We start from the raw sequence: 15854 nt of genomic DNA, 5'->3' as shown, positions 1-15854 counted from the left end.
CCCCAGCCCGATGGTTCGGCCCGGCCCCACCCCGAGGTGGCGGGAGATTGGAGCGCGGCGCGGCACCGTTTTGGCGCGCGTTCCCTGCGCCCGCAGCCATCAAGGGCAGCCCCAGCGTGGAGCAGAACGGCTCTTTAACCCAGGAGCAGGGCCACGTCACAGCCCGCGTGGAGTTACAGCATGCACGTGCATTTTCTTAATGATAGTTTATCAAATGATACAGGTATAGGTTCAGGTCATCACAGAATCCTTGGGTTGGAAGGGAGCTCCAACAGTATTTAAGCCCCTAACTACACCTTCCCTCCCCCCCCAAAGCTGGACCAGACAACGAGTGAATACACTCACACGAAATGCCAGCAAAACTAAGAGCTTCGGCAATGAAAGAGTGCTCACTGCCAGCCTGCTTGGCAGGAGATGCACCAGGCCAGACCAAGCATCTTCAGCCAATATTTGCAATAGCTTTTAGGAATTCAGCAGTTGGGAATCTCAGCAGGTAGCTGGCTTGCTTTTTATTATTATTATTATTAGATTTCAATGGTTAATTTTTTTTCCCACTTTTAGAGAGTTGACCTGCTTTTTCTTTGTTTGTATATACACCTCAAAGACTCCCGGTAATAATATGTTTAGAAGTGTCATTATCTGTTCAATTATTCTGTTTGGGTGGAGCACTGGCATAGCCAGGCTGAAATCAGTAACGTTTAGGGAGATGTAAAGGAGAACTGAGTTCACTTTCCATCACCTGATGTGTTTTCCCCCTTCAGGTTTTGCACTTTTCCTCTCTGCAAGATCTCTGTTGTAGAACGTCCCCAAGCTGCATCCCTTTGTGTGGTAACAGGCCGGCTTTGTGCCCAGCAGAACACTGAGACCTGAAAGCAGTACAACTGAAGTGATCTATCTTGGAAAATCCTTTCCCTAACCTTGAGCATTACTGTACCTCTTCTGCAGTATTTGTGGAAATATCCGTGCTCGCACAGGAATGTTTCTGCTACGCTAGCACTCTCCCACACACTGCTACAGATATCAGAACTGTATTCCTGTTTGAAGGACACGCTTGAAGTTCAGTAGAGGTTCAAAACACACAGAAATCAAACCCATATTCCCCAGCCTTGCCCTGAGATAACAGCACATTTACCTGAACTCATTCAAGCTGCCCAGCTATGGCCTAGAAGCCCCACAGCAGTTAGTATAGCGCTACAGACATGTTCAATTCAGCTTACCAAGCAGAACTATCTGCTTTAACACAGCTGTAGGATTACAGCTGCCTTGCATCATTTCTGTCCTTGACAGCAAAGAAAATCCTTCACAAAAGCATTTCTCAGCCCAGTGGGAGGATTTTAAGGGAAGGAGGCATCATCACCGTGGCCTCAAAGTGACAGTTTTAAAAAAGAACAAGAACAAAGCACACAACCTGTGGTGTTTCTGAACACTAGTGAAGGACTGCTTCTACAAGCACAGATAACGTATCTGTAAACTGACTCTTCCAGTGGATGCATGCCAGTAGGAGAGGCATGTCACTTCTTGGAAGAAATCTGAAGTGGTGAAGCTTGAAATTTATTCCAGCATGCAAACTGGATTCAATTAAAACTGGTAACATTAATGAAAAGCTATCAAAAACTGGGGGTGGAATGCTACATTCAGGCTTTGCTTACCTGAGTTATAAACTCTGAAGTCAAAAGCAACAAATAGACTGTACTCATGATTTAACTGCTCTATTTAGATGGATAAGGTTATTGTTACTAATTAAGAGGCATTAAAATGGTTCTACATCCAGTGGCAGTACTGTGTGAGAGGACATTAGAAGACCTCAAACCTTACCTGCTCGTAACCTTTCACTCATCGTGCTAGCATAGCTTGTCCAGATGCATGGAACCTGGATTAGGGAATACTTCTGCTCAAAATGTAACCACAGGCAGACTGGTTATTCTAATTTAAGAATCTTCAGCCAAGAACTGTAAGTTCTTTTAAGAGCTGACACACCACAAATCCTATGTATTTGCATCTGTCAATCTGCTGCAGGCCCCATCCAACCCAGACAAAAGCTTAAGGGCTCTGACAGCTGAGCTAAAGCATTTCATGATAGCCAATTACTCCCAGTTGACAGCTTCATCCACTCCACAAGGACACCTTTGCTTATGACACAGTGAGTCCTGGGGCCCCAGCTGCTCCCTTCCACTAGGCTACATGCAAGGTCACAACAAGATGTCAGAACAAACTGAGGGGTTGGACACAACCTAAGCTGTACTGTAAACTCCTTCTGAAGGGTATTTCCTCCCCTCTTCAGCATGAGCTAGCCCCCACTCCCAAAAACACAACCTGAAGCAAACAAAATGACAATCAAACCCTCGTATTCCTTTTGTAATGAAGTACTAACAACATAACACTGAAAGCAGACTAAAGAGGCATTTTTAAAGGTTGAAGACTTTAATTCCTCTGCATAAAGACAATATACCATAAACAAAAATCATTCTCATATTTACAATCATCATAAAACACATGGAAGCATGCACGCTGGTACACCACCACTCTAAACAGTACTTCAGAAGGTGCTGCACAGATTTGTTCCATTATACATATGCCATGCTATGATATGTGACTGAGCTACCTCACACTGGGACTCCACTGAATCTTATGCATAAGCACAGATGGATGAGTCCCAGAAGCTGCAGGAAACATGGAGGACAACCCTCACCAACCTGCAGGCACCTTCCTTCCACCCCACAATGGTGGCAGGTTGACTAATTGGACTTTTAGGTACCAGAGGCCTCACCCTCTTCCTATGTTTGGGCAAGCACACAGCCAAAAGGACATTCTTACTACTGAGCAGAAGCTGCAAACAATCCTAATATACTCCTGTTAAAGCAGCAGCACACATTCCCCTGTGTATTCAGTTTTTTATTCGATGGGAACTATGCTATAAATAACCACTGTAGCAAATTCCTACGCACTTGATAGGCTTTGGTGAAGGCAAGCTAATGCTCCAGCTCACTGCAATAATGCTGTATACAGTCAAGTTTTCTTGATGCCTTGGACAAATCAGAAGCGTATCTGAAAGTCTCAGACAAGCACAGAAGTTCTACAAAACTCACTTGAAAGAAGTCTAAGCAACAACTCAAAGTAATGCTTTGGAAGGGACTGGAAGTAGTTTCCAAGCAAGCAGCTTACTGCTCCAGCAGAACAATGGGTGTCTGGCCCTGAGGGTACACTGCCAGTCCCACAACAAGGCCACTGCACATCATCAAGGCCACAGTTCCTGCAGTGGCCTTACAAAGAGCCAACTAACAATGGCAGAGCTGAACCACTGCAGAAAGACAATTATTAACAGCTCTAACAGATGTATGTATCCCAGTACATGCTACTTAAGTTACAAAGTCTGTAGAAAAACATATATATATATATATTACCTGACACATAGTTCTCATCTAAACTCCACTGGAGTCACAGCCCTCACTTTAATGTTTGGAGCACATCATTAGAAAAGTAAAACAAGGGAGAGTCAACATTATCACAGTTTAGCCAGGACACCCCATGCCCAAGCAGCTCCAGAACTGCAAATACTGCTGCTTCTCCTTTATTTCCTGTAACAAGAGTAGCCACTGACCTCATGATCTTATCCTTTCAGCAGTATTGGCTCTTCAGGTCACACTGCAACACACATCGAAGTGAAATCCACGTATTCAGACGACATGGCTGTTTATACAGTCTTATCCCCTCAAAGAGAAGGTGTTGATTCTGATAATCTCCCTTTTCCCCTTCTCAGTTAGGCAGCTGCTAGCTTAATATGTATTACCTCAGAGAATAGAAAATAAGCCAAAAAGATGATCACGAAAAGCTAAAAGCAGTTTGCTTTTAGCAACTGAAGAAAAAGCTGGAATTATCTACATTCTTTTGAAGCAGTTCTCCAGGCTGGATATACAATTCTGGTCCAGTAGAGAAAACAAGGTTTAACTCCTTGATTCAGCAGGTGGCATTCTTCACTCTGACTCAGTTATCAGACCAATTCACCAACAAAATGTTAGTTTGCTTTAAGCAGCATGATCTCCAAATGGCAACAGCAAGACCCATCAACTAAAGTAGCCTTTACAACATGATGCACTTCATCTGTCAGCACAGGTAAAGTAGAAACATTCTCACAAAAGCTTAAGGAACATCCATCATCGTCTTAGGAAAATGGGAATGAAATCACAGGTTTTACACTTGAGGCAGAGCTTCCAGAAGACAGCCATTAGAGACCTTAACTCCAACCTTAAAGATCCGGAGCAGCCTAAACAAAGAGACAAACAACAGCATTTTATAAATACAATGTATCTACTCATTAACGACAAAATATTTACTCTCTTAAGCTGTGATGTTACAGAAGTAACAAATGGAACTGAATATTGCACACTGATCTAAAAGCATGGGGTGAAAGACAGACATAATACCCACAGTAAAGGAAGTGCTAAAGACAGTATTAACACTTTGAGAATGTAACTTATGGTAAAACAGTATTACATATTTAAATTATTAGCAAATGAGAAAATGAAGTAGCTGAGCCTCTCTTTTCCACCCCATTATCTGCATCTAAATACTATTATTTATTCACAAAGCACATTTCTTTTAATTAATACACTTCTGACATATCATGTGTTCTAATTTTTCTCCTTTGAAAGCCAGGCAGATACTTTCAACATGACGGACATGTAACTGCAAAGCGGGTTAAGTATTAACTGACTACCCCACATGGCCAGAAAGGCCCTCAAATTCAATTAGGGAAGCATGCTTCTTTTATTTTCACCTGCATGTTTCACCTTGTGTTGACTGCACAAATGCTGACTGTAAATCTCTTCCTCTTTCAGTGCAGAGCTTAGGAGACTGCACCAGTCTTCCAAGGTTTGATCTGCTGATTTCAGACTATATCCTACTCTTCAAATCATTTTCTGTCGCAGGAGAAAGTCCTTCTTTGATACTTCTATATACAAAGACAGACTAAACATTTACAAGTATTAAATTAGCACTTAAGAAAAACACCACATTAAGACAATCATATTTAAAGAATTTAACTTAAAATCGTTTGAGCCAATAGAAAAATGCTATTAGGGACACCTTTTTGTTAGAGCTCCACCTGCCTTCTCCTCATACTACTAAAGGAATACAAAATCTAAGTCGTGTAAAACTAGCTGGGTGCCACATTCCTAGTAGTTTTATTATGCAAAATATTCCAGTCAGTGACTGTTGAAGACATTTATATCCTATTCCATATGTCATGTAGATCAAGGACAATCAAATGACATAAAATACTAAGTTCATAAAAGACTCAAGGTACAATCCATGCTACTAGTGCATCAAAAACCTACAGTTCAAAAGAAAACTTTCAGTGAAACCTACCGCTGCAAACACAAAGTTGTGACTGCATCACAAAACATTAAGAGGCAGAAAAGCTGCTGCTGAAATAATTCTCAAGAAAAACTGGTGCTTTTTATTTGGGTGGTAGCATAAAATGCATCATGTTTTCTGGCTGAACAGATAAATGTTTCAGTTCACTGAGCCCAATGTATTAGATCTCTTAAGGCACTGAATTAAATAAAAGAGGATAGGATGAAATGCTAATATAGTAACGGAATAAAAACAAAGTGATCTGCCTGAATTGAACTGCTGGATTCTGTTGAACAATACGAGCTACTGGGTGGGTAAAAGTTAGTTGTCACCATCAACTCACCATGGTATTTAAATCTTTTTCCTCAATATTCTGTCTTCAGTACTTCCCCATCCCCTTTCAGGGTACTCCGCCTGATGTCCTTTGAATAAACTGCTACAAAGTTTAAGCCTACAAATAAAAATCCACACATTTTCCTTCTTTATCTCTATTTCAGTTCAAAATGACTAAGTGGCTTAATTACAATAACCTTTTAATATCAGATACAACTACAACATGTTTTTTACTGTAATAGACTATAAGAAGAGAACATTAAGGATAGAATTTGACCACACACTGTAAGAACTAGCAACTAAGCCATCCCTAAAAATAACAATTAAAAATTCATGTTTGTTACAGAAGTCTGGTTTGGAATATGGCAGTAACACAAGCATGCTTCTAACTTAGTAGATGAAAAAAAACCTGATTGACAGGCTGCATTTTGTACCTCTCCAGCCTGCAGTCTGAATCCCTGCAAGCTTTGCTGTCAGACAGAAAGATGCTGGTGCTGTTCTGGTTGTTCCACCCTGAAGAACAACTGGCAGGAATGGGGTCACTGCACAGAAACAGGTAACTGTCATTGTAACTATCAGCTGTGAAACCGCTTCACGTCTGAACAGAGAGTTTTCAGCTCCTGGGCTTAGCAAGTGAGAGGAAGGTAACAACCACGGGGCCCAGTTCTGCAAAGTATCATTGTTTTCCATAAGACAGCAGCGAAAAGGGGTTTAGCATTCTACAGCATTAATGATGGAAGCAGCACATAGAGAATCAGACTGGGAAAAGTCAGTTAAATTCAAAGAACAGAAATAACAAAACATATTACATGCTGCAGAACAGAGAAAAAACAAACAAAACAGCATCAAGCAGCGAAAGGAACACAAGGTAAGAAACAAGGACATCATCACTGCACAAGCAATTAACAGAGATCACTATGGTATTTACCTTTTTATTTCTATACCATGTTGTACTGTCATTAATTCATCATTTTCACCAAACTTTTGCCAGTCTGAAGACTTAGGAAAAACTTCCTGATGTCCTGATTCAGTAAGACTAGAAAAAATGAAAAGGTTGGAAACCACGAAGCTTTATATCATAGTTCGTTTTAATTCTTCAGAAGATATGGGAGCTAAATAAAGAAAAAACACCTGTACTCGTATTTTTACTGAGTAGTGAGTCTGTAAACTCCCCAGAAGTTATATTGTTGTTCCATTTTACTTGTGGTTCTGACATAACTTTGTTTAGAGTTATGACACTCTCTTTTACTAACTTACGATTTTCCATTTTCAGGAAGACTTTTTACATAGCAATTAGGAAGGGGAAAAAGGAAAATAAAATTAAAACCAATCAGTAGAGGAGCTTGAAATAAAGACTGTATTGTTAGCCTGAGAAATTCTACCCTTCTGTTACTCATTTTTGAACATTAACCTCACTCTGTCCCAGTCCCAGGCTGTGTGACCAATTCTGTTGTTACAAGCAGCTCTTTTTCCCTGCTTAGGAAAGGCAGTACGAGGAAAAACTCAACATACAGAAAACTCCTTTTATGTCCCTACACAAATACTCATTTTCTGCAACACCTGTAATCTATGTAACAGGTCACAAATTTCAGTATTTGCTGACAGATTTATGAGTGCACATCCTTGCGTGTGTGTGTGTGTGTGTGTGTGTGTGTGTGTGTTCCATTCCTTTACCGTACCAATTTTAGAATTACAACCCCTGAAACAGAAAACATCCAATGAGAAGTCAAAACCAAGATATTAACGTCACCTAATTACATACACAAGAAAACCCCAAGTCAACTGGAGGACTGGAGCACCTCTCCTATGAAGATACGCTGAAGGAACTGGGCTTGTTCAGCCTGGAAAAGAGAAGGCTGTGGGGAGACCTCACTGCAGCCTTCTAATATTTAAAGGGAGTTTATAAACATGAGGTAAATCAACTTTCTACACAGGTAGATAGTGACAGGACAAAGGAGAACAGTTTTAAAATAAAGGAAGAGAGATTAAATTAGATGTCAGGGAGAAGATTTTTACTGAGCAAATGGTGAGGTGCTGGCACTGGCTGCCCAGAGAGGCTGTGGATGCCCCATCCCTGGAGGTGTTTAAGGCCAGGTTGGATGTGGCCCTGGGCAACCTGGTCTAGTACTTGATCTAGCAGCTGGTGGCCCTGCCTGCGGCACAGGGATTGGAACTTGATAATCCTTCAGGTCCCTTCCAACCCAAGCCATTCTATGATTTGCCTCCAAATAACCAATGTTGTATCCTCTGACAATGAAGTTTCTTCAGCTTTGCAGTAACACACTATAAATACACACAATTACACACTTAATTATTCTGGCATGACTTCCCATTCTTATTAAATCATACACATTTCAAGAAAATTAAAGCTACTAGCAAGTGGAGAAAGATTCCAGTCATATCCCAGAGTCAGTTTGTAATATGAATTGTAGAATCACTTCATACCTTTCCAGTGCATGGTACATATGCACATAATGGTTTTTGCCCTTTGAAACCACAGAGGAGTCAGGATTGTTTCGTTTTCTGCGTTTCCATACTGGTGAAGAATCAGGAGAACACGGACTACAAAAATAAGACGTGGATTTTATACACAAAGTGTTTTTCCATCTGCATTTAAATGCTCACCAGAGTTTTGTAAATTAATGGTACGTGGGAAGATTTAGTTTCTTTGGGGTATGATTCTTCAGTCGTAACAGAGCAATACTGAAAAAAATGGCTGAAATTTGGAAACCATTCCACTGTATTTTGAAAACAGAACCCAGTCACAATCACACAAGGAACTTCACTGAGCTTGGAAGCAGAACTATTTTCAGCACATATAACCCCCAAAGCATCTCAGTAGGCAAGTAAGTGCATAAGGTGCTTTACTTTTACTCTCCCTGTTCCTCTGTTGACAAGCACAACCCTGTTAATGAACAGTGAAGCAGAAAGAACAGTGCTTGCTTTTACTATTAATTATGAAGTTCTGTGACGGTGCTGATTTTTCCCACATTCAATGGTAACAGAGATAGACTACATTCTGCAATGTAAACACCAAACTTAGACTCAGCATTAACAGTTGCCCTCATCAGGCTTTTCCTACAAAAAAGGCAACAACCACCACCACCACCACCTGACAGTAGCAGGGTGTATTCAGTTATTGCAGTAAGTTAATCGTAGTTGTTTTATCTCATACCTCTCTGATGCATAGTCTGTCTGGCTGCACTGATCTTCGCACTTAATTCTATTCTGCTTTTCATCAAATATAGTGGAGCCAGAATCATCATGATCTCTGTAGAACCATTCTTGGGAACTGCCTGAGGGTTCTGTACTACTAGAAACAGGAAAAAAAACTGGATTTAAAATACTACTCAACTAGCTTCCTGCTCTAAAAAGAAAGAAGTTAAGCTGCACTGGTTAATAGTTCATCTCAAACAACATCCAAGTGGTGCAAACACCTGCAGCTTTCACTGCAGTTCAATCACAGCATAGCTAAAAACTATACTGCAGTTATAATGTTAATAGAAGTATATTCGCTTATCTCCTCCCAATTTACTAGTCCAAAACTTTTAGGTGGTGTGAGTGAGTGAAGCCAGCTTTGTTACAGAAATTCAGAAGCATGAAAAGCTTAAAGAAAGCAATTCCATCTTGAATACAGTTGCCACTCATGCAAAGAGCACAGAAATTTTTATAATCTCAGAATTCTTGAATTCTCTTATTTACCACTATCACAGGAGGATGGTGGCAGTGACAACAGAAAAAGCAAAGATGGAAAGGTTCTCAAAATCAAGGAATGTTAATGATCAGATTTCTGCTTATGTCTATCCCTTTCTAGAGAAATGATTTTACATTGCACTAACCAATGTAAACACACAGGAGAAGACAGTGCATTATTGCAGGCAGATTGAACTTCTTCGAAGTGTCTTACTGGAGATTAAATTTAGACTAAATAAACATACCATCTTGAAGATTAATAGAATTCAAATGGGAAAAAAGGTTTTCAAGTGATTCCTCCCATTTCTGAGCCTGACATTCTTTTTTTTTTTTTCCCTCCCCCAACCCCTTGCTTCCAGTTAGCAATGCTCTAAAAGAAATACAATTCTTTGCTATAAGAGGTGTGCTGACTAATTCACCAATACATACACTGGCTGCAGGTCCCAGGTTTCTTCAGTAGGAGGATCCCAGGCATGCAGTGCTATCTTCCACAGCCTGATCTGCTGGTCCCAGGACCTCCGGCTGTATTTCTTAAATTTGTTTGGTGTTCTAGGATGAACTCCTGGTATTCGTTGGTTCCTGTAAACACACAGTAACATTTGTATTTCAAGACATGACTTTTGTCCTTCCAAAAAAATCCTGCCCATCAGGTAATACAACCATCAGTAATTTAATAAATAGTTTTCCTATCTTTAAACACCTAAACTGAAATAAGTACATTCTAAAACATTGTTTACAACGGACAAAACGTATGATACAGTTTCAGACTGGATGTTCATGCAGTCTAGCAAGATGTCAATGTAGATCCTGCTGGCTGCAGACAAAAATGAAAACAAAGAAACGTACCTCAATAGTACTCTAGCCTCTGGTTTCTCAATATCAAATTTCTTCAGTTTGATCCAGCTTCCGTGTATTTAGTATTTTATAGGATCTAGCTAGGATGGAGCCAGAAGTCTTGATAGGAACCCCTACAGCATTGTGTTTTGGATTTAGGTATAAACCATGTTGGTAAGACACTCATATTCTGACTGCTGCTGAAGATTGCTTCAAGGCTTTCTGGTTTTACCTCACTTTGCTGAGCTCCCTCCTGCAGCCATTAAGTTGAAGACAGGCAAGAAGTCGGGATGAAAAAACAGCTGGGACAAAAGCAGTAATCCATATTATATAATATGATGCTTGGCTATAAAAACTGGGACAGAGTAAGAAGGGGAGGCATCTTTCAAAGTGAGCACTGTTCAGAGTGTGCCAGAGTATCAGCCTGCTTGTGAGAAGCAGTCAGTGACTGCCTTTGCATCCACCATCTCCTCCACTCCCTTCACCTATAAAATTTAACTCTTCTCAGCCCCACTCTCCATCCCACTGGGAAAGGAAAAGTGAGTACAGAGTTGTGTGGGTACTTGGCTGCTGGCAGCGCTACCTGCACAAAGTACCTCCAGCACAAAATAATACCATTCCTAGTCCTACCATATTGGAGTAGTCTTCATGCTTTGGAAGGGGGGGAGATATTACAATCATGCTTTAAATCAAACAAAGCATTCTAAGTGGTTCTTCATAACACTTCAATACACTTAGCCATATCAGTTTTGCTTTCATTCTGTAAGATAAACAAGTCCCTGCTAAGGAGTAGTATTATTAACTGTCCTTTTAAATGCCATCCAGATTTTCTTTTTTTAAGTAGTGTACCCATGTTTATTTTCCTGAATGTTGCCTCATCTTTTCTATTCTCCACTTATAACTTAACTGATCACGGCACAGCCATGCAAGTGCATCAACATAAGACTGTCCACAGTCATACTGCTGATGACAGTAAAACAAGTAAAAAGAAAACTGACAGAGCAATCAAAAACTCTATGAAGAAAAAACTTCATGGAAGATGTTATGATATTGCGAAATATCTGTGAGCATTTACAACACCTGCTGTTGATTTTTAGTCATCTAGTTTTATCTTCCAACTTCTCATCAACAGGAAGCTTACAGAGTCCACTTCATTGCTTGGCAACATTCACAATGGACTCTTACAGAGAGAATCCAGAGAATGTTGAGCAACTCTAAGTAGCAAGTCATTAAAAAAAAAGGAACAACACCACCTCTAGAAAACAATCCCCAAAACAACAAACACAGAAGCACATTCACATGTTACTGCTGAATAGTTTCTGAATTCTAATAGACCTGCAGTATGCAGAGGGGGCTGGCTAAGAAGTCTTCAGTTAAGTTCCAAAATTCATAGACTTTAACTCCTGAGCTGGAATGGCAGAAAGCAAGAAATACAAGTTCTGATTTCAGTTATTTACTGGCTAATCACTGAAGATTGGTTGCTCTTACCAATATTTAAATGTAAAGCTTCATTCATTCCTCACTGAAGTTGTCTTTTCCTGTTATCAATTCATACTGCCCTACCAGTAGCCATGAGAAAGGTCAAACGGAGCAGATGAACAAAGAATTTGAAGCACGTCTACTACTATAGGAACAGCAATACACAAATGCATCATTTAGCTCTAAACTTTCCTTAACTAAACAACTCCTATGCAAAAAAACAAAAACAAAACCCAGCTTCTTTTTGAGGAAAACAAGCTAAAGCTGTGTGCTGACCTGCAGATACATCAGGGAAAACGAAGTTTATCTGGAAACGTGCAACACAGCGCAACTTACTTTGGAACTTCTTTAATATATCTGTCATAAGCAAGCGTGTTCTTTCCAAAATTGATCTGTTTCTGTCTTCTCCTCAGAACCACTTCATCTGTTTCCCTTTCAGATGGCGTAGCAGAATCATTTGAAACACAACTTAAAAACAAAAGTTAGAACAAAGTTGAAAAGCGCCTTAATAGCTTTACAACAAGTCATATAAAAATATACTCCAGAACTGTAGGTACCCTGACAGACAGTAGAAGCAACACTTACTTCACTAGTTTACAGAGCTGAAAGTTGTGCAAACCAAACCAACCACTAGAACCAATGAGGTTTTTAAGTCTATGCAATTGTTCAGATTTGTAACAAGTAAACACATACTTGAGGCTGCTAGTGCTAGAGCTGCCTTATTAGCAGCTTATAGACAGTGCCACAACAGGGAAATGAAGCAGTACATGATTATTTGCACACATCTGTAGGAAACTGCTATTATATATCTTAAAAAAAGCTTCAACTCGATAAAAATGGATAATATAAAGGCTTGAATGATCTCATAACTGTTTCTCTCTGGGCCTAGAAGGTTGCTTTTCATTTTTCCTTCTGCTATTTTCTGTTATGGAAAGCTGTAATGAATATGTAATTTAAAACTAAACAAAAAAAACTATCTGAAATGATCACATAAACAACTTTGTAGAAAAAAGTCCTCAGTGTTACTCTCTCCTTGAGCTTTCCTTCAGGCTTGACATGAGGCAGCCTGGTTGTGTTTCAAATCTTCTTCAACTACTTCATATGCATTAATGATCACAAAACAGTAATTAAATTAATTATTCTATACCTACTTTGTCATTTTTTCAGTTGATGTCCTCATTGCTTTCCCCTCTTCAATTCCACCTTCCCAACTGGGGCAACTAGAAAGAGGCCTAGAATCTCCTGGTGTTACAGAGCTGGAAAATAAAAACTTTGTATGAGCTTTTGTTGCTGACATATTTAAGTGGCATAAACTTCAGCAGAGGACAAACATAGCTTCCTCCACAACTGCAACACCGTGAGAGTACTTCTACCCCATTTCAGTTCAAATTCAAACAAATCATTTTAGCTTAAGTCACCTTCCGCAGTGATATAAGATAACTGGTTTTACTTTATGGAATAAGAAAACAAGTCACAAAGAGAACTTTTCATCACAACACAGACCTGACAATCTCATATATATACACACCAGCTTAGCCACTGCCAATGCTTCCTTGTACTGCAACTTCATTAAAGAAAACAATAAACAAAACTACTTGATTTAACCAAACATGCCATGTATTCCTTACCTCTCCAGCCAGCGGTCTAAATGGCCATATTGATATTTGTCAAACACCAAAGAACCTGAATCATTCCAGTTTCTACATTTCTGCTCTTGATGCCAACACTGTGGATGTTGCACGGAACTGAAAAATAAGAATTTTCATCAGGAATCAAGTCATAAGGAGTCATTCAACGCTGACATTGAAAACCAAATATAAGTATCATCATTTACTGTTACAAAATGCTGATTATTTTGGCACAGAGAGATGTGACTTTGTGGCAAGCTACTCATTCAGGCAATAATAACATAGAAAATGTGTTAGATAATGCAATTACTGCAAAACTGTCTTTCACTACTGCAGTACAGACATCCAAATTCTAAAATAAACTGTTAATTTCTGGAAAAGCAGAAGTAGTCTTTCTCTATTTGCAATAAAAAAAAAAAGTCAGCAGTATTCATGGAACTGCTGACATTTGCCAACATTCAGACACACCTCTGTTAGCACTGCATCGGCTTCATTTACACACAACTGCATACATCACTGAGCTCTCAGAAGAGGCAAACATATAGAATTGTCAGTTTTGGCACAGGAAATGGCATGTCTAAGGAGAATTAGGTCAAACATCTACAGAAAAAGACTTTGACATTGCAAGTTCTTCATCAGATACGACACGGAGCCTTCACAAGTAAGTACTAGAGCCAGTATGGGGCGCTTGAAATACACTGAAAGGACAGCCAAGGATTGCTTAAGGATTAAGTTCACCAAGTACTCCTTGCCTTCCTACTCAGTTCTGAAAACTCTGTTATCTTCAAAGACAGCTTAATACATAAAACAGCTCCACAGCACCTACTGACACCACACCTGGCTCACAGGGCAAGAACTGCAGTGGCAGGTGAGCCTGAGAGACAGGAGCCTGTGCTGTCAGTTACCCAATTCAGGGGAGGCTTGGGTTGGATATCAAGGAAAGGGTCTGCACCAGATGGTAGGCAACATGGAACAGGTTCCCCAGGGCAGTGGGCACAGCCGTGAGCTACCAGAGCTCAAGGAGCATCTGAACACCACTCTCAAAACACAGGATTTAGATTCTGAGCGTTGTTGTGCGGAGCCAGGAGCTGGACTCGATGGTTCTTACGAGTTCATTCCAAATCAGAATACGCAACGATTATCACGCTGCTCTGTGCACGACATGCCCTGCCGGGGCTCTGCACTTCCTGAAGCCAACAAGCGAGAGGAGGAAAGGATCTTGTTACTTTAATCCTGGATTAGCAGTCTGGGTTTGTTTTCTCTTCTGACTCACACTGGGAGCTCGTTGCTCTGCCTGCACACCACGCAATTCACTGCTAAACAAGGATCCAGGCAAAACGACGCTTCCGACACGCTCACACCTTGTGAAGGCAGTTAAAGGATGAAACCTTTCCCCGCTCACCCACAACAGTTAAACACTCTATCTCCCAGCGGCTCCCAGCCACGCTCCGCCCGAGCCCACACACCCGTCCCGCCGAGCCAGGCCCCAGCAGATCCCAGGCAGCCCCGGCCCCTACTCTGAAGGGACAGCGGGGGGAAGCCCTTACAGACCCGACGCAGGACCCGCGCACTGTAGGACCGCGACCCCTTCGGCTCCACGCACGCACTAAGAGAGCAAAACCCCCACCCCAGCACACCCGGCCCTCCGCGGGAGCCCCTACCTGCGCAGCCCGCCCGGCTCCCCGCCGTCGGCACTGCCCCGCTGCGCGCCGAACATGGCTGGGCCGACCGCTACTCCCACCGCGGAACATGGCTGCAGGCCCGGCGCAGTGCGCAGGCGCGGCCCCACCTTCGGAGGCAGCGCGCTACAAGGCGGCATTTGCCTCAACCTTGGAAGGCGCGTTGGTGCGTCTGAGGGCGCGTCTGTTATTAAGTAGGCGGCTGAGGTTTGAATGCCGTTTGATAAGCCGATTCTCAGTTACAAAACACTGTCTTTCAACACAGTCGCCACCATCAGCTATGCACTTCCATCAGCGATGAGCAGTTCAGTTCCCCACCTTTCTTCACACGCCGTTTTGTCAGTGTCCCTCTGAGGCCATCTGTTACACAGCAATGAGGTGTAACAGGATATCAGTGGGAAAGTTCAACCTCTCCTGCCATACCACCAGCATCCGCCTCTGATGGTGTGGGCCAACATGACAAAACAGGAGGCATTACTCTACAGCCCTCATAGTTTTGCATATTTCATAGAATCATAGAATGGCTTGGGTTGGAAGGGACCTGAAGGATCACCAAGTTCCAACACCCCTACTGCAGGCAGGGCCACCAACCTCCAGATCTGGCACCAGACCAGGCTGCCCAGGGCCCCATTCAACCTGGTCTTGAACACCTCCAGGGACAGGGCATCCACAGCCTCTCTGGGCAGCCTGTGCCAGCACCTCACCACTATTCTGATCATGGGCGGTGTAGGAATTGAATGTTGTTTCTGCGTTAGATATCGAAAAAGGGGAATTGATCTAAAGAAGTAGAGCAGAACATATTTTGTAACTTGCCCTTAGAAACAGCTAGTTTGAAAAAGTAGAAATACCATATATT

At 41.5% G+C, this 15854-nt stretch overlaps 1 protein-coding gene across 7 annotated transcripts; it reads right to left on the bottom strand.

Annotated features, from left to right (window-relative positions):
• LOC110398227 (histone RNA hairpin-binding protein-like) lies at positions 2401-15153 on the bottom strand. 7 transcript variants are annotated; one of them, XR_002438270.1, is made up of 12 exons: positions 14981-15153; positions 13320-13436; positions 12843-12947; positions 12028-12159; positions 9808-9957; positions 8861-8998; positions 8131-8247; positions 6614-6721; positions 6120-6227; positions 5696-5803; positions 4775-4965; positions 2401-4261 (listed from the first exon to the last, which is right to left on the bottom strand). XR_002438270.1 is itself a non-coding variant. In XM_021395696.1 (11 exons), exons 1-10 carry the CDS (start codon positions 15136-15138, stop codon positions 5704-5706), a joined length of 1233 nt encoding a protein of 410 aa, XP_021251371.1. In that variant the 5' UTR covers positions 15139-15153; the 3' UTR covers positions 2401-4965; positions 5696-5703. The 7 variants fall into 7 exon arrangements, 3 of the variants coding, with proteins under 3 accessions (XP_021251371.1, XP_021251372.1, XP_021251373.1); XR_002438271.1 differs by having other exon boundaries at positions 4788-4965; XR_002438272.1 differs by having other exon boundaries at positions 8861-8995.

The sequence above is a fragment of the Numida meleagris genome, chromosome 4 (genome assembly GCF_002078875.1).
Source record: "Numida meleagris isolate 19003 breed g44 Domestic line chromosome 4, NumMel1.0, whole genome shotgun sequence".
Taxonomy (NCBI): Eukaryota; Metazoa; Chordata; class Aves; order Galliformes; family Numididae; genus Numida; species Numida meleagris.
Note: the sequence above shows the minus strand (reverse complement) of the source record. Positions and strands in the feature narration are given on the sequence as shown.